Source organism: Delphinapterus leucas, chromosome 1 (assembly GCF_059928025.1).
Source record: "Delphinapterus leucas isolate spDelLeu-1000000601 "Yukka" chromosome 1, BTC_Dleu_Yukka2, whole genome shotgun sequence".
In the NCBI taxonomy this organism is placed as follows: domain Eukaryota; kingdom Metazoa; phylum Chordata; class Mammalia; order Artiodactyla; family Monodontidae; genus Delphinapterus; species Delphinapterus leucas.
The window spans coordinates 81,430,565-81,450,173 of record NC_143129.1 but is presented as its reverse complement, the minus strand read 5'-3'; the positions used below and the strand labels follow the sequence as shown (position 1 = coordinate 81,450,173).

Here is a 19,609-nt window from a genome sequence, read left to right as displayed (position 1 = left end):
ATTTGGTAGTGTATATATGTCAGTGCTACTCTCTCACTTCCTCTTTTTTAAAACTATGTATCTAAAGCCAAAAATTGATTGGCTTATTTTCAACTCTATTGAAAAAAATTTTGTATTATGAAACGTTCCAAGATGTACTCTGTAAAGATGATTTGACATGACATGGCTTAAAGCAACTTAATTTGACTGAGGAGGGTAATATCCCTTGGGGTAGAAAGGCAAATTTCTGTCTTTAATCAGCTCTTCAATGTGTGTTGCTGTTTTTTGTTGGGCCTCTGCTAATCCCTTGGGCTCCCTCATTCCTCATTGCCAAGCGTTGCTGAGCTTGGGCCTGAGTTTTGTTCAGGCTCTGACCCAACAGCAGATGTTAGCCTAGGGCCCTTGGCCTCTTTTCCATGCTTCGATTTAGGACTCTCACTTCGCAAGGAGAAAGTGTTTCCTATCTTCCCTGTCCCAGTTCTAAGCCCCATGGCCTTGAAACTCAAAGTTGGAGACCTAAATATTCTCTAGCCCCTCTTTCTCCAAGGAAAATCCTTATCTAGCCTGAGGCTAAAGGAGATGTGTTTTTAAAAGGTGAGAAATTTCTAACTCTGTGTGCTCTGTGGGTGGGCAGTGAGACCTACTTTGAACTGTAAAATGTGTGTGGCCTTTCTTCTGGAATCTCTCTTCCTCTGGAGCCCTCTGGGACATGGGATTGAGGGTAGATGGTGGTAGGTTAATTAATTTCCTGACCAGGTATTGGTCGCCAAGTCTTAGACCACAGGATCTCACAAGCTGAGGGGAAGGAAGTCATTTGTCCTCTTGACTTAATCTGTCAATTCAGGAGGGGTATTCTAGGCCAAACTCGCATATGTCTGCAGGAGTTTGAGGACACTTATATCTGTTTTATATCTATTTCTATGTGTTTGTGTTTGAACTGGCCTGCTATGTAAAACATACGATTGTGGGGGAAAATTGGAAAAACACTGATGTTTAGGAAAAACTCAGTTTTTCACCTGTATGTCTCCATTACTACATACACAGAACACTTCACTTCTGGTCACCAAGTATGTGGGTTTTTTTCCCCCTATAACAGGCAATTCTCTGCAACACCAGCTGGGTGTCCTACAATTTAACTCAATTCTGACACCATCTACCTGGAGATAAGGTTAAGGGCTCAGTCTCAAGAGACTGTCCCTCCCCAACCTCAGATGCCAACTGCAAGTAGCAGGTCCCTAGCTGGACTTTTGTCTGACTTGCCTGCAAACCAGAGGTTCCCACAACCCCCTCCTTGGGTTCGATTAATTTGCTAGAGAGGCTCACAGAACTCAGGGAAACACCTACTTACCTTTACCAGCTTATTAAAGGATATAATAAAGGATGCAGATGAACAGCCAGATGAAGAGATCCATAGGGCAAGGCCTGGGAGGGTCCTGAGTGCAGGAGGTTCAGTCTCGGTGAAGTTGGAGTGCATCACCTTTCCAGTATAAGGATGTGCTCACCCACCTGGAAGCTCTCTGAACCCCATACTGTTGGTATTTTATGGAGTCTTCCTCATGCAGGCATGATTAATCGTGAACTTCATTTCTAGTCCCTCTCCCCTCTCTGGGTAAGTGGGGGACAGGGCTGAGAATTCCAAGCTTCTAATCATGGCTTGGTCTTTCTGGTGACCAGCCCCCATCCAGGAGCCCGGCCGGAGTCCCCTCATTAGAATAAAAGATGATCCTAGTGCATTTATCACTTAGGAATTGACAAGGGTGTTAGGAACCCTGTGCCAGGAACCCAGGGCACAGACCAATACATATGTTTTCTATTATCTCACAGCTAGGCTGTGGATCTGTCTCCTTGGATATATTGTAATCTCAGGGTCAGGAGGACCAAAATTGACTTCCTTTGAAACTATCTTCCCTTTTCAATTCTCATACTTCCTCTTAGTAGAGAGAATCACTTTCTTCAGTGATTTAGAGCCATCTTTGACTCTTTGCATTTCTTTATTCCTTATATCTAGTTTGTCAATATGTCCTAATGTTTCCTCTTTTGAGATATCTCCCAGACTTGCCCCTTCCCATGTTCGCAGCCTCATCTTAGCCCATCTCTTTAAGCCTGGATTACCACAGAAGCCAGTCCTCACTGGTACCCCACCTCTAGCCTAACCTGCCCCAAATCCACCCACCTCACCACTGTCATTTGAATTACTCCCAGATACATTTTCATCCTATCAGCGGGGTTATTTAGCCAGGACAAAAGAAGGCTGATGGAAACATGATAGCAGTCTCCAAGAGATGAAAATCTGTCCTGTAGAAGGAGGTGCAGTTTCACTCCACCTAGCTCCAGAGGGCAGAACTCAGACTTGTGGGTGGTACCTTCAGGGAGATGGCTAAGAAACAAAAGGACAATTAGAGTGTCAGTTGGACTGTCTTGACAAGTTAGCAAGTTTCCCTACATATGCCAGTAATATCCCAGTTAGAAAACAATCTAAAATAACAAATACAAAATACCTAGAAATAAACTTTATTTGAAATGTCAGTAATCTATGTGAAGAAAATGACCACATTTTGTTGAAAAATATGGGAAACTTAATGAAGAAAAACTTTCCTGGATGGCAAAGTTTAAAATCGTAAAGATGTCAATTCTTCCTTAATTTATTTTTAGGCTTCGTGTGTACTTACAGTGAAAATTCCAAGAGTCCTTTTAGAATTAGATATAATTATTTTAAAAATTCATCTGGAAAAATAAACAAGGGAGATGGCAAAGAAAATTTTGAAGACAGACCTTAACTGGAGGATTATTAGCCTTGGCGGATAGTGAAATATTACATAGCTAGGCAGAAATAGACTCAATTTTATATAAGCATTAAAAAAAGGATAAAAGAAGCATTGCAACTCAATGCGGGAAAAGGCGTTTGAACAGTTGGTTAAGAATTTAGAAAAAAAAAGAAAAAAGAATTCTAACCTTAAACAGTACACCTGAATAAATTCTAAGTAAATGAAAGAAATTAAATACTACAATTTAACTGTAGAAAAACTAGAAGAAAATACAAATGAATATCAACTCTGAGAGGAGATCCATTTAGAATTTTAGTATTAAAGGTCATGAAGGTATGTGTCAATTATATCCCAATAAAAAATAAAAATAAAGGTCATGAAGGAAAATATTTTAGTTCATAAAAATGTAAACTTTCTAAATTGAAGAACTAAAGAAGGCCAAAAAATGGGGAATTATTAGTGGCAAATATGATGAAGAGGCAACATTTTTGTTGATAAGCTCATATTGATAAAAGTACTAAGATCCTTCTAGATCACTGGTCAGGATAAGAATGGATAGTTCAGGGCTTCCCTGGTGGCGCAGTGGTTGGGAGTCCGCCTGCCGATGCAGGGGACGCGGGTTCGTGCCCCGGTCCGGGAAGATCCCACGTGCCGCGGAGCGGCTGGGCCCGTGAGCCATGGCTGCTGAGCCTGCGCGTCCGGAGCCTGTGCTCCGCGACGGGAGAGGCCACAACAGTGAGAGGCCCGCGTACCGCAAAAAAAAAAAAAAAAAAAAAAGAATGGATAGTTCATACAAGAGTTCATATTCTTTTTTCTGCATATGTTTATTAGGCTCCTACTCTGTGCCTTGGACTGAGGATTCAGGTGGGTTTACGACAGTGAGCAAGACAAGCTCAGTCCTGCCATTGGAGCCCTTATGTTAGGTGGGATAATGTGGGTTGCAAATCAGAGAAAATGCAGCTCCAATTGGCTTAAGCAATAATGGATCAGTCTGACTGGCTCAGGTGACTAAAAAGTCCAGAGATGCTTTAGGCTCACGTGAGCCTTCATAGAATAATTTGAGGTTTCACCAAAGACCCAGTTTTGTTCCATTTCTTCTCTGCACAAGAGATCTGTGCTTCTCATAATAGCGTAAAATGGGGAACATGTGTCCAACAAAAGAGAAATGGATAGGTACATGCAGATGCAGCCACTCTAGAATATTCTGCATTCACTACAAATGGCCTTTATGAAGACTATGTCACATCAGGGAACTGTGCTTAGAATGTTAAGTGAAACAAAGTAGGACACAAAATTTTATGGACACTTATTACAGCTTAGCAAAAGAAAAAAAATATTTCTAAAAAAAGGCTAGAAATAAATACACCTAACTGCTAACCATGTTAGTGTTAAGGCAGGATTTATTTTTCTGTTGGTTTTTGTTACCTTTATCCTTCATTTTCCAAATTTTCTACAGTGTTCACTCTTCCCTCTCCAGCAGGGTTGTGTTCCCACACTGCCTTCTGTTCATGCCAGGATCATTCCTCTCTTTGTACCTTTGCTAGTGTTATTTCCTTCGCCTGGAATGCCTTCCTCTTTTGCCCTATTAATCCATCAAATATTTATTGATAATTGATACAGGCGTATAGTGCAGCTTGTGGAATGTAATGTACATGAAAACACTTTGTAAACTGCTTTACAGATGTTAGTTGTTATTGTTAGGAGAAAAAAAAAAAGATGAGGAGGATAAGGAAGAGAAAAAACTATTATTTGTACAAAAATGTGCCAGGTGCTAGGGGAGGCCAGGATGGAAAAATATAGAACAGGGTTGCAGTCCTCCAGAAGTTTAGAATCTTGTCAGGTGAGTAGAGGAAAAAAATACCACCATGTGGAATAGAAATCAATAGAAATGAAATGAATAGAAATAGATAATGGAACATGTGAAATGCGAATGTGAGAGAGGCAGACAGTGATATAAGAGGAAACAGAGAAGGGTGGGGAGGATGTGGAGCTAGAACCAGGCCCTGAGGGATTTGGGCAGGTAGGTTCAAAGAGAAAGGACATAAAGAAAGCTTGCCTTGGGAAAAAATGTGGCGTGGGGTGGGGTGGGGGGATGAGCCCAGCTGAAGATCCTGCTGGAAAGTGGTAGGAGGTTAGGGGGAGGGGGAGATAAGTAGGGTGGGCCTTGCCACAGGTCTCTGCTGGAGTTTTTAAAAACTAGTATGGAAGTCCCAGGTGGATGGTGGGCAGGGTTCTTCCTTGCCTGTCTTGTTCGATACTGAATATCTTAGTACATAGAAAAGTGGTGCCTGGAACACAGTAGATGCTCAATAAATACTAGTTGAAGGGAAGTTGGAATGAATGAATCATAGGAGTGACATCATAAAATAGGAAGGCTAATCCGAAAGAGGTGGATGACATGGACTGAAAAGGTAAAGGCTGACAGCAAAGAGACAAGTTAATAGATTGTTAGGGTACTTCCAGGCAGGAAATAATGAGGGACTGAATTGGGATTATGGCTGCTGGACTTGAAAGTACAGGACTGGTGTGAGAGTCATTTGGAAAGAACCGATAGGCCTTGGTGACTAACCAACCAGATCTACAGAGATGGAGAGAAAAGAATCAGAGCTAACATCAAAGAAAGTTAATCATGCTTCAAGACTTGGCCTGAGTTCCTCTTCCAGGAAGTCTACCCAGAATTCTCAAGCCTGTGCTGTGTGTTCCCTTTCTGAAATCAATTAACATAAATAATCTGTATCGCCCTGTATTAGGATGTAATAATTATGACATTATAATTCAGACTTTGCATATGTTTGTTTCCCCAACTAGATTGCAAGCTTTGAAAGGTCAGGGAAATATCTAATCCCCACAGTGCCTGGCCCTGGTACTGCCACAAAGTCCTCACTGATTTAGAAGAAACCTGTATTCTCCTCTGTGCTGAAGAGGGCACTTACCTCTGTTTCTTGTTTTGAATTGTTTTCATCTTCTCTCTTAATTGGTCCCAGGTAGTATGGAAGAGACCAATCTGGAGTATTAGTATCCTCCCCATGTAAGAGTCGAATGCCAACTATTAGCATTGTTTTCAGCAATAAAGAATTTTATTTATTCCTTCATTCATTTGTCAGTCATTCAACAGTAGGGAAATAATGTAGCATAGAGCTTAAGAGTCCATGAGCTTTGGATCTTGCTTCTAATCTTAGATCTGTCATTCACTGGGCCATGCCGGTTTGGAAAAGTTATTTAATCTCTCTCAGTTTTAATTTCCTCATCTATAAAATCAAGATAATAATGTCTACCTAATAAGAACATTTACTGAGTGCTTACTGCCATTTACTTCCCATTTTACAGATGAGGAAATTGAGACACAGAGAAAGGATGCACAGGTAGGAAGTGTGGAACCAGGAGTCAGTCATAGAAAATCTTGTCCCAGAGTCCTTGTGAAATGGGAGGGAAGCGGGCAGGGCACAGCCTTTGAAAGAACAACGTAGCCCGAGGACATGACATAAACTGATTTGAACCAAATGGGCCCAAGATGGCAGACAAGTTGACTTCCACTAGACCTTGAGCCTCAGTATATGCTCACTGTAACACATCAGCAAGCTAAATTACACAGCCATAGGCACCATGACAGTTCCAAGGCTGACCATAAGGATCAAAAAGTGGGCGGTGGGGGCTTCCCTGGTGGCGCAGTGGTTGAAAGTCCGCCTGCCGATGCAGGGGACACGGGTTCGTGCCCCGGTTTGGGAAGATCCCACATGCCGCGGAGCGGCTGGGCCCGTGAGCCATGGCCGCTGAGCCTGCGCGTCCGGAGCCTGTGCTCTGCAATGGGAGAGGCCACAACAGTGAGAGGCCTGCGTACCGCAAAAAAAAAAAAAAAAAAAAAATAGTGGGCGGTGGCCCAATTCCTGGAAATTCCCGCCCCTTCCTGAAATAGCTGGAATACTCCTCCCATTCATTAGCCTATGAAATTACCCACCCTGATAAAAACTGACAAACCCATACCCTGGTGCCTTTCTCACCTTCTGAGGTGGCCCACACTCTGTGGAGTGTGTTTCTCTCCAAGTCAGTCCACTTCTTACCTATCACTTTGTCTCTCACTGAATTCTTTCTGGGATGAGACATCAAGAACCTGAGCTTCATTAAGTCCTGTGATCTCAGTTGGAAGACTGGGGGTTTTGGCCGCGTTCGAGTCCTGGCCGCATGGGTTTGAGTCCCAGCCAGGGTTTTGGCCGGGTTCGAGTGCCAGTACGTGGGTTCAAGTTCCAATCTGAGGTGCATGGTTTCACTTGTGCTTAATGGTGTGCTCTATAACTTCACAGGTGTGGCGATCGTCAATATAAAACCATATCTAAATATCATATGTAATGTGTCTGGCAGTGTCAGCAGACACTGAATATGCTCATTATTGTTAATAAATTTTTTTGAGCATCTAATATGTCAGTGGTATAGGGTTGGGCTTTGGGGATATTAAGAGGAAAAGACTCTGCCCTCAAGTTACTCCGAGTCTTAATAACCAGATATTTGTGTGCCAAGAGGCAAACAGACAATCATAAACTATCAGTGCTAAAGCAAACTTTAGAAAACATCCAACCCAACTCCCTCATTTTCCAGAGGAGAAAACTGAGGCCCAAAATTGGGAGTGTGGTATGAGTAACTAAAGGTTGAAGCTTGGACAAAAATCCTGATCTCCTACAATGGAGTGGTGTGTCCTTGGCATAAGAAAGTGTTCAAAAAAGACAGAGAGATGGTCCTTATCCAAGACCTGTGTGCAATTACAAAGCGGCTTTCCTTGGGAAGCAGAAAATGGGAGAAGTGGTCACTGATGGATGGTGAGAAGCCCACCAGATCCACCCGGCTCAGCTGGCTCAGCTGGTCTGCAACTTTTTAACATTCTCTGTTTTCCTAAATTTCAACTGGCCATTTCCTTTTGCTTTCCTGTCTTCTCATGAGGGTGGGTGTTCCATTCCTGCTCACTTCTCTAACCAGGGTGTGTCCTTAGCTAAATGACCATATCTCTCTTATCCTCAGGCTCCTTCTCCACCAAAAAACAACCACCACCACCACCACCAAAAAAAGGGGGTTCGGCCAAGTTTCCTTCCAGTTCTAAAATCACACGGGTCCTGGGACTTCCCTGGCGGTCCAGTGGTTAAGACTCTGTGCTTCCAATGCAGGGAGCATGGGTTCGATCCCTGGTCGGGGGAACTAAGATCCCACATGCTGGCGCTGGGGGGTGGAGGGGGGCACAGCAATGTTTCAGAGCACATTTCGTCAGCCAGTGAACTGAAAACAAGAGGAGTTTCTTTGTTTGCCAAGCGGCAGTGCTTGCCACAAGAGGGCAGCAGGGCCTTGAGCACCTGGGCAGGTGCCTACTGTGGGCCCCACAGGAAGACAAGCAGGCTCTCTCCTCTGACCGTGCCTAGGCCCCCGGAGTTTTCCTGTTGTAAATCCCAAACTCACTTATTTAGCGAAGGGCAGCCAGACAGATTGGAGTGAGACAAGGGAGCAGTTTTGCAAATTAAGTCTAGCACCAGAAAGATGAAAGACCAGGCCTAAAAAGAAATTGGATTCTAGAAAAGTAAATACTTTATGAAAAATTGAAAACGTATCCCTGTCCTAGTTTAAGTTGCCTATGGCTCACATCATTGGAGGCAGAGCTTTGAGAAGAGCTGGGAGTATATTACAGACCAGTAAACATTTTAGTAGGCTGAAAGGTTTAAAGCTCATTTGGAAGGCTTGTGTGTTAGACCAGCATTTCTCAGAGTTCCTTGAGAAATTTCAGTTCATTTTGCTCATGTTTAATAAACTCTTAAGAAAGAATTCGTTCTGGAAGTTTCCAGAAAGCTCAGCCAAACCAACACTAAAATAATTAATTAATTTATTAAGGAGAGGATGAAAATTATCATGTGTTTACTGAATGAAGAGCACCGGCCTCGGCACCTGAAGGGTCTGAAAGGATGGAGAGGAAGCTCAGTGAGGGTGCAAAGGAGGGCTGGGTGCTGCCTTGGCTTATCCTCTTCAGAGTTCCACTCAGCAATAATCACATTTGAGGTCATCACAACAGCCCAAAGAGTCCACATGGCCTGCCCAAGGGCCTTTCAAATATATAAAAGAACTTTGTTCCTTGAGAAGACAGTTCACCTTAGATTATAATCTTGCAAAATACCTAGAACACCCACAGAACAGGATATATAAGGACATGAGCTTTATATAGGAAGATAACATTGCTCATTCACCAGCAAAAGAGCTAGAGCTCTGTTTTTGTCCCCCTCTCCCAGGGCCAAGGAGGGGTCATGGTTGGGATTAAGCTGCCCACTGCCTTACTCAACCAGCCTCATTTCTGAGCCTCTGGTACCTTGCTAGTTGTTTCCAAAACAGAAGGACTTGTCTTTCCTCACCTCTCTCTGCCTTTGCGTATGCTATTCCCTCTGCCTGGAAATCTTTTCCCTGCCTTATCTTTCCAGCAAGCTTGTACTCATTCTTCCAAACCCCACTCAATGATACTGGTGAAATCTTCCATGGCTCCCCAGAGAATCCCCAGACAGCTAATTATCCTTCATCTGTGCTCCCAGAGCAGCTGGTATAAAACATCACATTGTACAGTAATTGTTTGTTTTCATGTCTGCTTCTCCCCTCAGACCTGAGAATTCCTAAAAGGGCAGGGGCTGATGATTTATCCCTGTATCCTCAGTCCTATATTGCCTGGCACACTGTGCATACTCAGTCAATGCTGGCTGAATGGAAATGGATTCTCTTTCCTGTAACCAGCAGGGTGTTTTGCAAGGTGACTGACCAGGATCACTGAACAAAAGACAGTCATTCCTGAAGGGAGCGCTGGGGCACTTGCCTAGTATCAGGAGCTAAATACCTATAACTGATTGCTAACATTCAATTGCATTGGAGGGCACACATCACTCAAAACTCGATGGAGGCCATTTGTCTAGAATCCATTTTATTTACAGCAGAAGATTACGTGTAAGGAGACACCTTCTGATGGTGTGACTAAGCTCTGGGACATGAATTTAAGGGAGTGGTGAGTGTTCCATGTTGAAGGTCTTTATAATCTATGATATGTTTTGGAAAAGACTGTCCAGAGTGAGTAGGTTAAATATGAGTAGATGATGGGACTTCCCTGGCGGTCCAATGCTTCGGACCCTGTGCTTCCACTGCAGGGGGCATGGGTTCGATCCCTGGTAGGGGGAACTAAGATCCCACATGCTGCATGGCACAGCCCAAAACCAAAAAAACAAACAAACAAAAAAAACCCAAATAAATATGAATAGAAGACCTCTGCTTTCAAGTTTATGTAATAGAATGGCTCAGCTCTGGGCTCTGGACCTGGGGGCAGGGGCTTTGGTAGCTGCAGCGGGAATGACCTGGTCCTCTATGAATGGGTGTTTGGGTTGGATACCTAGCTGCCATTTCTCTACACAGCAGCTTTGCCTCATTTGCAGACCTCTGAGGAATCAGTAAATATTAGGACATATGTGTTGTCAGTAAATAGAGTTTGCGAGAGCTGCCAACACCTCCCAATGCTTTGTGCTTGTGCTTCTCTCTGGCTCCGAGTTTTCCTCTCTGGCTTCTTGTCCCAAAGCCTCTGGGCAAGGATGTGGGGAGAGACAGCTGTATTGAAAAGGACCAGAAGACAAAGGAAGGAAGGGGAAGGTAACCTTCAAGGGGAAAGTAAATGGGTATCGTAGTTGATTCCATTCCGGGCAGGGGATTCCCTTGCAGGGCATTTTTCCGAGATGGAATTTCTTGATCTGCGCCTCAGTCAAAATAACAATGAATATGAGGAAAGAGGAGAGAATGGCACATGATCTGGACAGAAGTGATAGCTGAGGCTGGGAAATGATTACCACCCACAAATCAAAATAGGTAAAAGTTCAACATTATGGTTATTAGAACCATGAATTTATATTGTACATTTTTCAAGTTTAGCACAATTTCTTTGCTCTATGTCTTAAGTAACCTCACTATTTTATTAATTTTTGTGTGTGATAGAATATACACAACATAGAGCTTACCATTTTAACCCTTGTTAAGTGCACCTTTCCGTGGCATTAAGTACAGTCACGTTGTTGTGCGACCGTCACCACCATCTGCCTCCAGAACTTATTCACCTTCCCCGACTGAAACTCTATACCCGTTAAACACTAACTCCCCAGTTTCTCCCCCATTAAGCCCCTGGAAACTACCATTCTTTCCGTCTGCATGAATTTGACTATTCTAGGAACCTCACTGTTTTGTAATTAGACTATTTTCATGAGAGTGTCCTGCAAAATCTTATTTCTAAAAGTATCTCTTTATATAGATGAAGTAGGTATCATCATGCCTAGTTTGTAGTTGGAGAAACCAAGCTGAAGAGAAGTTCAGTGCATCAGATACAAGTGGCTGCTTCTCCAAATCTATTCTGCCCTGTTCCCTTTCCCTCTCACCCTTCTTTCTTTCAGCAAGTCCCAAATTTTGTTGGTATTCACAGGCAAACTATGCACACAGGGAAGGGGCTACTCTTAGCCCCAGGAGTATGTCTTGATGCATTTGAGTCAATCACAGTAATTTCAGTTCCTTTGCCAATGATTGGTATAGGGGATTAGTAGGTGATACAATTTTGGCCTATGAGACATGAGAGAAAGCTGATGCAAGGATTCTAAAAAGGGTTTCTTTGCTTTGACAAATACACACTTCCTATTTTCTGCTTCTCAGTATGGTGGCCACATGTGTGAGTGATGCCTGGAGCTCAGCAGCCATTTTGTCACCATGAGAAGAGTTAGCCACATCACCCAGATAATACACTGAAGATGGCAGAGGGGCAGATGGAAAGAATCTGGATCCTTTATCATGTGAATGACCTTCTGAATTAACCAACTCTGGAACTCCCCACTTTTAGTCTTGCTATTTATGCAAGATCATAAATTTCCTTATTATTTAAACCACTTTTGCATTTTCTGTACTTGCAGCCAAAAGCGTACTATTGATAAATGACTTGTTAAGGATTGAAGCTAAACAGGAACCAATGCAGAGTACCCAAGTCTCACATGCTTTTCCACTGGATGATGCTATTGACTCAGCATTGGTCTTTTTGTTATGAGCTAGCCCAACCTATTGTATTATTTCTGAACTGTTGGCTCTGGGAAGCAATTTCTAGGAAAAGGGACCCCTGGAAAATTGATTTTGAGAAAAGAAAGGGGATGGGAGATGTTGGAGAAAAGGAAGAGAGACACAAATAACAGAGCGACAATTGCCTAGGGAGTTGCAACTGGAAGGATGGTAAAAAATGATATTTGGGAATAGCTCTGTGAAACATGCCAGTCAGGTGTGGTGAGATGGAATGGGTGAAAAAAGCCAGCCAGTATGGCTGTAAGAGCCAGGGAGCTTTTCTCTCCGATGGGAAACCCAGCAAATCTCAGAGAGTTGTTGTGTGACAAAGTAGAAGACAAGGGCATCATATGAAGATGACTAGGTAAAGGGCTTTGAAATACTGCAACTACAGAATACTGATAGGAAACTAACATAATTATAATTACACACGAAGCTGACATCAACGCTCACTTACATTAAACCTGTGGCAGATGGTACTAGCTATTCCTCAGAGCCTACACAGCAAACTTTCTTTTAGACATGTGAGCTGGGCATGTGATCCTGGTTTGGACAATCACAGTTCTTCATTCTCCAGGCAACTTCAATCAGTCCAGGTGGTAGGCACATGACTCAAGGAATGGCAAAAGTCCTTCCCTAGGAAATTAGATACAGACACTGCGAAAAAACAAGGTGTTTTTTGCTAATAGACATAGAGAAACAGAGATGAGCAAAAATGAAAGGCAGAAGAAAAAGAGGAAGATGACCTTGAGTTCTCTGTGTCAGACCTTAATGCCTAGGTTCCTATAGCATTTGCTTTAAATCTATGAGCTATCCCAGTGTGGCAGATTATGTTTTCCAGAAATGGCCACCATGATATATCCCATCCCATATACTCTAATTACACTGCAACATCGATACTCCTTCCATGGGGTGGTGGTGTCTATATCCCCTCCCCTTGCACCTGGACAGACCTTTATGACCACTTGGACCAAAAAAGTATGGTGGAAGTGCTGCTATATGACTTCTGACACAGAGTCATAAAAACGCCATACACTATTGCTTTACTCTCTTGGGACATCTGATTTTGGAAACCAGGCACCATGCTTGAAGAAGCCGATAGCCACATGAAGAGACCATGTATAGGAGTCATGCTGACAGCCCTAGATGAGGTCCCAGCAGACAGCCAGCCTCAACCACCAGAAATGAGACATTTCCAGATGAACCCAGCCATCGAGTCACCCCTAGCCTTTGTCTTCCCAAGTGAGGCTCCAGGCATCAAGCAGGGGCAGAGACAAGTCATCCCTATGTATCCGATCTGAATTCCTGACCCACAGAGTCCAATAGAATAATAAATCGATGGTTTTAAACCACTAAGCTTTGGGATGGTTTGTTACACAGCTACAATTAAGGAAATACCCGGTGTCCTCCTTAGCTATGTGAACCAATAAATTCTCTTTTTTGCTTAAGCTAATTTGAATTGAGTTTGTCACTTGCAACTAAAGGAATCTTGATTCATAAACCCTCTAGTCTCTAGGTCTTATCCACTCTAGCAAATCAGTTAATTCAGTTTACCAAAAAAGTGATTTTTCATGTGGTCTTCACAGAAAAAAGTACAGAAAGGTAGCGAAAAAAGAGTCAGAATTAGTGCAAAGGCCTAAAAAAAGAGCTCTCTTTTTGTTTTCTTCAACTCATGACTCCCTGGGAAATGGCATGCCTTATTTCCTCATTCACGCCATTTAATTTTTCTGCTTAGGGTTGGGTGCTGGCCACTGATCTGCTGAGTGACTTTTTTTTTTTTTTTTCTTTGGTGGTACGCGGGCGTCTTACTGCTGTGGCCTCTCCCGTTGCGGAGAACAGGCTCCAGACGCGCAGGCTCAGTGGCCATGGCTCACGGGCCCAGCCGCTCAGCGGCACGTGGGATCTTCGCAGACCGGGACACGAACCCTTAGTCTCCCGCATCGGCAGGCGGACTCTCAACCACTGCGCCACCAGGGAAGCCCTGCCGAATGACTTTTGAAAATCATTGTACCTTGCTGGATCTACTTCCTTTTTCAAAGGGTGATAGTGGAGGGAGCTATTCCTTTACCAGCAAAATGACGGAATAGGGCTAGATGTGATATTAATTAGTATTTTTTATTGGATTATAATTGTTCTACAATGTTGTGTTAGTTTCTGCTGTACAACAAAGTGAATCAGCCTATGTGTATACATATATCCTCTCCCTCCTGAGCCTCCCTCCCTATTAGTACTCTTAATAATAGCTCTGTGCTAAGTATTAATATTATGTTAGGTGTTTCCCACATATTCTCATTTGGTCCCCACCATGTCCCTATGCAGCAGGTATTATTAGCCACTTTATGGTCCTTTCCTGGACTAACATTCTATCAACCTTTGTTGAGCTCCTTCTCTTGTGCCTCTCACTCTGATACACTCTGAGGGCATGACAAGTCACATGTAACAAGTTCCTTGTTTTCAAGAAGCTTATGTTCAGATTGGAAAGGTAAAGCTAAACTAAGTATTAAATTGATCTAAACTGAGTAGCACTGACCATAGATGCAACAGGAGTTATATCCATTATCTATTGTCCTGTAACAGATTACCACAAATTTAGCAGCTTAAAACAATACACATTTATTATCTCACAACTTTTGTGGTCCAGGAGTCAGGGTTCAGCTTAGCTGGGTCCTCTGCAGGGTCTCACAAGCCTGCAATCAAGGCACTGGCTGGGCTATGTTCCCTAGTGGAGCCAAGAATCCTCCTCCAAGCTCACGAGGTTGTTGGCAGAATTTCTTGCAGGCTTAGGACTGAGGGCCCTATTTTCTCGATGTCCACTCAGGGCAACTCTCAGTTCCTAGAGACTCCTGCAGTTCCCTGTCATGGGCCTTCTTCACCAGCAGTTCGCAACATGGCAGCGTTCTTCTTTAGGGCCAGCAAGAGGCTCTCACCCCAGTCAGCTAAGAAGGAATGTTATATAATGTACCTGTAACCATGGGAGTGACACATCATCATCTTCACTATATTCTATTGTCTAGAAGCAAGTCACGGGTCCTGCCCACACTCAAGGGGAGGGTATTACAAAAGCGTGTGACTCACTGAAGGGGAGATGGGGTCACTGGAAGGTGTATTTGTTGCAGGGATTTAAAAAAGAGAGAGGGGACTTCCCTGGTGGTGCAGTGGTTAAGAATCCGCCTGACAATGCAGGGGACACGGGTTCGATCACTGGTCGGGGAAGATCCCACATGCCGTGGAGCAACTAAGCCCGTGCACCACAACTACTGAGCCTGCGCTCTAGAGCCCGCGAGCCACAACTACTGAGCCTGCGTGCCACAGTTACTGAAGCCTGTGCACCTAGAGCCTCTGCTCTGTAACAAGAGAAGCCACCGCAATAAGAAGGCTGCACACCACAAAGAAGAGTAGCTCGCCACAACCAGAGAAAGCCCGTGCGCAGCAACGAAGACTCAACACAGTCAAAAAAAAAAAAAAAAAAAAGTGCTTAGAATAGTGTTTGGCACATAGCTACGTTGAGAGAGACAGTCCTTCATGGGTCTTTCATGCTTCTACCCATCTTCCTGGGTATGACAAGAATGCAAAGCCCTGACCGCTTTTTACCAGGGTCATTTCTCAGGGTTATGTTTACAGTTAGCAGCTGTGAGTATTGAAGTAAGCTCTCCCTCCAGGACAAAGAACAGGTTTGCTTACTGCTTCCGACAAAACAGCGGGTTCCCCAGCTGTGGTGTAAGCCCACCAAGTGCACAGCATTCATCTGAGCCCTTCATGTCATCCCTGTGGCATTTGGGGGGGGGGGCAAGAGGAATTGATACAAAGGGGCTGAAGCTCAAGTTGCTCCCTATGTCGCGAGTAAAAGTCCTTTGTCTCTGACCCAGGAATTCTGTGTCTTTTATCAGCATCCATGATACAGTAACAAACTAATTTATTAGCCTGTCAGTAGAGTAAAATCAAATACCAGACTTGAGCAGTTAAGTGCTTAAGTATGCTATTTTTCATTATTTTTGCTCTTGCTCTTCTTACTTGCCTTTGCCAGGCATTCTGCACAATATCTGCAAGTTTGTGTTTGGGTAGATAGCCAAAAACATCAATTGCTGCCATATGCACAGAACTCTACTGTGTTGTTGGGGGAAACAAAATGAATTTGAAATAACGGTAACTTCAAAATCACTGCTCAATACTGTATGTTATCATTTATACGTGGAGTCTAAGAAATAAATCAAAGTAGTGAATATAACAAAAAAGAAACAGACTCTCAGTTACAGAAAACAAACTAGTTATTACCAGTGGGGAGAGGGAAGGGGGGAGGAGCGTGATAAGGGTAGGGGATTAAGAGGTACAAACTACTGTGTATAAAATAAATAAGCTACAAGGATATATTGTGCAGCACAGGGAATATAGCCAATAGTTTATAATAACTATAAATGGAGTATAATCTTTAAAAATTGTGAATCACTACGTTGTATACCTGAAACTTACATAATATTGTAAATCATCTATATTTCAATAAGAAAAAAAATATGGATATTTTAAAACTTAAAAAACAAAATCATTGCTCAATTGAAATTATTACTTGGACACTCTAATGTCCAGGTCTAAATCACTGAGACCATATAGTTTCCTCCACATATGCTTTTTTACATAGATGGGGCAAGTTTTTTTGTAGTTGCAATATATGAAAAGAAAGTTGCACAAAAATAACTGGGCCTTGGTTCCTGTTACTTAACAGCTGGATGACTTTGGTTCAGTTTCCCAATACTGAAATAGAGAAGCGAATTCATGACCCAGTTGTCTCACAAGATTGTTGGGGTCATTCAATAAAATAATGTATATAGTGACTTCCCTGGTGGTCCAGTGGTTAAGACTCCCGCTTCCACTGAGCGGGTGGGGGTGGGGCGCCGATTCCATCCCTGGTCAGGGAACTAAGATTCCGCCTGCGAGCCTGCGGGGACTGAAAAAAAAAAAAGTATGTAGACACATAAGGTACTGAGCAAACGAGTTGTTATAATTTAAGACTATGTTGACACAAACATCAAGTTGTCCTAATATTATTGTTTTTTAAAGATTATGAAATGAAAGAAAAATAAAACATCCTCCACGTTAGCAGATGAATCTGTCACCTCCACTCCAGGCTGGGTTACCTGCTCACCATCCAAAAGGACACTCCTAAGAGCTTGAAAGGTGAACTACAACCCCCAGCAGGCTTTGCGCCCAAATCGCGTCACATAACCTCAGCTCCGGCCCGGGCCCAGCCCTCTCCCCGCCCCCACCATTCAGAAACTACAACTCCCAGGAGGCTTCACGGCGTCTAAACCGTCCTCTTTCCCCCCGCCCCCTGTCTCCCCTTTACCCGCGCCGGCAGCTCCGTGGCCGACTCGGGTCCCGCCGTCGGCGGAGCGGGCGCGCGCGCCGGGGGTCGCGCGGCTGCTGAGAAGGCCGAGCACGCGCGGAGGGAGTGGAGGCGTAGGGTGGTGGGAGTACGGCTTGCTCGCTCGCAAGATGGCGGATGAGGACGGGGAAGGGATTCACCCCTCAGCCCCTCACAGGAACGGAGGTGGCGGCGGCGGCGGCGGTGGGGGGTCTGGGCTCCACTGCTCCGGGAACGGCGGCGGGGGAGGCGGCGGCCCGCGGGTTGTGCGCATCGTCAAGTCCGAGTCCGGCTACGGCTTCAACGTGCGGGGCCAAGTGAGCGAGGGCGGGCAACTGCGGAGCATCAACGGGGAGCTGTACGCGCCGCTGCAGCATGTGAGCGCCGTGCTGCCCGGGGGGGCGGCCGACCGGGCCGGGGTGCGCAAGGGGGACCGCATTCTGGAGGTGTGAGTATCGGGGCTGCCCGCCGCCCCACCCCTTCCCTTCTGTCTGTCCCTGCATTTCCCCTCTACCCCTGTCACCCTCAGGCCGCACCTCCCCTCAACCCCCGAACCGGCCCCCCGCCCCTCCATGGAGGTTGGCCCTTTTACCTCCCCACACCCCGGGTTTCTGGGACCCCAGCACCCTCCCTGTATCTCCAGTGTCCCAGCGCCCCTACTGCTTTTACCCCTGCCCCCATTGCTTTGGCTTCTTTTCTGCCCCCTTGCCTTCCCCTTTGGCATGCTGCTTTCTGCTCCTCGGTGCCCCTTGCTTTCCTCTTGTTGAACCTCTTTCTGCTTCTGACTGACAGCATCTCCTTTTCTGACCCAGCCACTGTGTGTCCTCCCCAAGTTCTCATCTTGAGCATCATAGTTTCTTGTTCTCCACCACTCCTTTTAGCCCCCGTGGACCGTCCCTTCTGCCCTCTAAACCAAATAGGCAGGACCTTTGGTCGGCTCCTACTTTTCTTCCGGAAACATCATCCCTCCACGCTGCACTCCTTTTTCTTTCCTTAGTTACCCTCTCCTTATGGTTAAGCACTCTCTATATTTTTCTGTCCTACCGTGTGTCCCTTTCCTCCCCTCTTTTTTGTATTCATACTCTGAGAATACCTTCTTTTCTGACCCTTGGTTTTTTTTTTTTTTGATGGTGGTGTCGTCTTTGACACGATAGTTTCTCTTCACAGTAGTCCCCTTATCACACCAGTATTTTGAATCTAGTGTCTCCATCACCACATCCCTCTGAGAGCATCCCTGTTCTGGCCACTGTCTTCACTTCTGCACCATACTCATATTTTTTTTAGTCGGGTTTATGGTAGAGCTCTCCTTAGCTCCTACTTCCCCCAAACTACAGCCCCTTTTGGGTCTTTGACCTCCCCACTTTTTCAGGGCATGCCATTTTCATTCTCTCTTCTAGTCTGTTCTCTTGTGATATCATGCTTGACTTTATCCTATTCTTTCTCTCTGAGGTTGTTTTCCCTTCTTTCTCTTTTTTAGGCTCCTTCATGTTGAAACCCATCCTCTTTCCTTGCTGCAGTGCCTCCTGCTTCATATTCCTTCATCCTTACTTCCTCACCGAATACCTTAAAGCTCCGGCAGGATGCTGCCCTGCCTTGCAGTTTCTTTGCAGACCTCCTCCTACTCCTTTAATCCAGGTGTTACATTTGTGTTTCTGTACTTTGTATTAAGATTTGTATAGTGATTGCTGATTGACTGGTAGGTGGTGTATGCGCTCATTGTCTCCATTCTCCTCAGCAGTCTTCAATCCTGTATCTCTCTCCTGCTTACTGACTCTTGTATATTCTTTTTTCACACTTTTGCCCTCTCTTTCAGTGCTAGGATTTGCCCTCATGAATCTTTCTCTCTCTTTTTTTGGCCACTCCGCGCGGCTTGAGGGGTCTTAGTTCCTCCACCAGGGATTGAACCCAGGCCCACCACAGTGAAAGCGCAGAGTCCTAACCACTGGACCGCCAGGGAATTCCCTCTTTCTCATTATTATAAATGTTATTTTAACGATAATTTCCATAACCTTCAGTCTTTCCTCTAGTAGAACAGTAGGTTTATACAGTAGGTTTGACCAAGGTTTCAATGGGATAAGTATTTTGAAGGACCTATAGAGTAGTCTATCCCTTCTTATTCAGCTTATGCCTCTTACCCTTATCCTTGACATTCTTACTCTATGATATCCATTCATTCTGTTTCCTCTTACCTTCCACCTCAAGAAAGAGTAGTTCACCAAAGTAAGCGTTTGAAGCTATTATACCTATCCTCTGTCCTTCCTGTAAATAGATGCGTTCTTTTTTCTGTTAATGTCCTATGACTTTTCTGGTACTCTGGCAATATATTCTTAATTTTTTGGGTGTCAGGGCATTCAGATGCAGAATGCAGTAGTGACCTTCTGCTTTGTACCTGGGCACCTAATTCTTTTCTTTCTAGATAACTCAAAATCTGTGG

At 44.4% G+C, this 19,609-nt stretch overlaps 1 protein-coding gene across 3 annotated transcripts in view; it reads left to right on the top strand.

The window, feature by feature from the left end:
- Positions 1-19,609, top strand: part of SNX27 (sorting nexin 27) — a 103,786-nt gene continuing 84,177 nt past the window's right edge. For 2 of the 3 annotated variants that reach the window (XM_089915448.1, XM_022564162.3), the window contains exon 1: positions 1-17,623. In XM_089915448.1, the coding sequence (XP_089771574.1) occupies positions 17,307-17,623 (317 nt within the window). In that variant the 5' untranslated portion in view covers positions 1-17,306. The remainder of the gene's footprint in view (positions 17,624-19,609) is intronic. The other variant, XM_089915449.1, reaches the window with a different exon arrangement.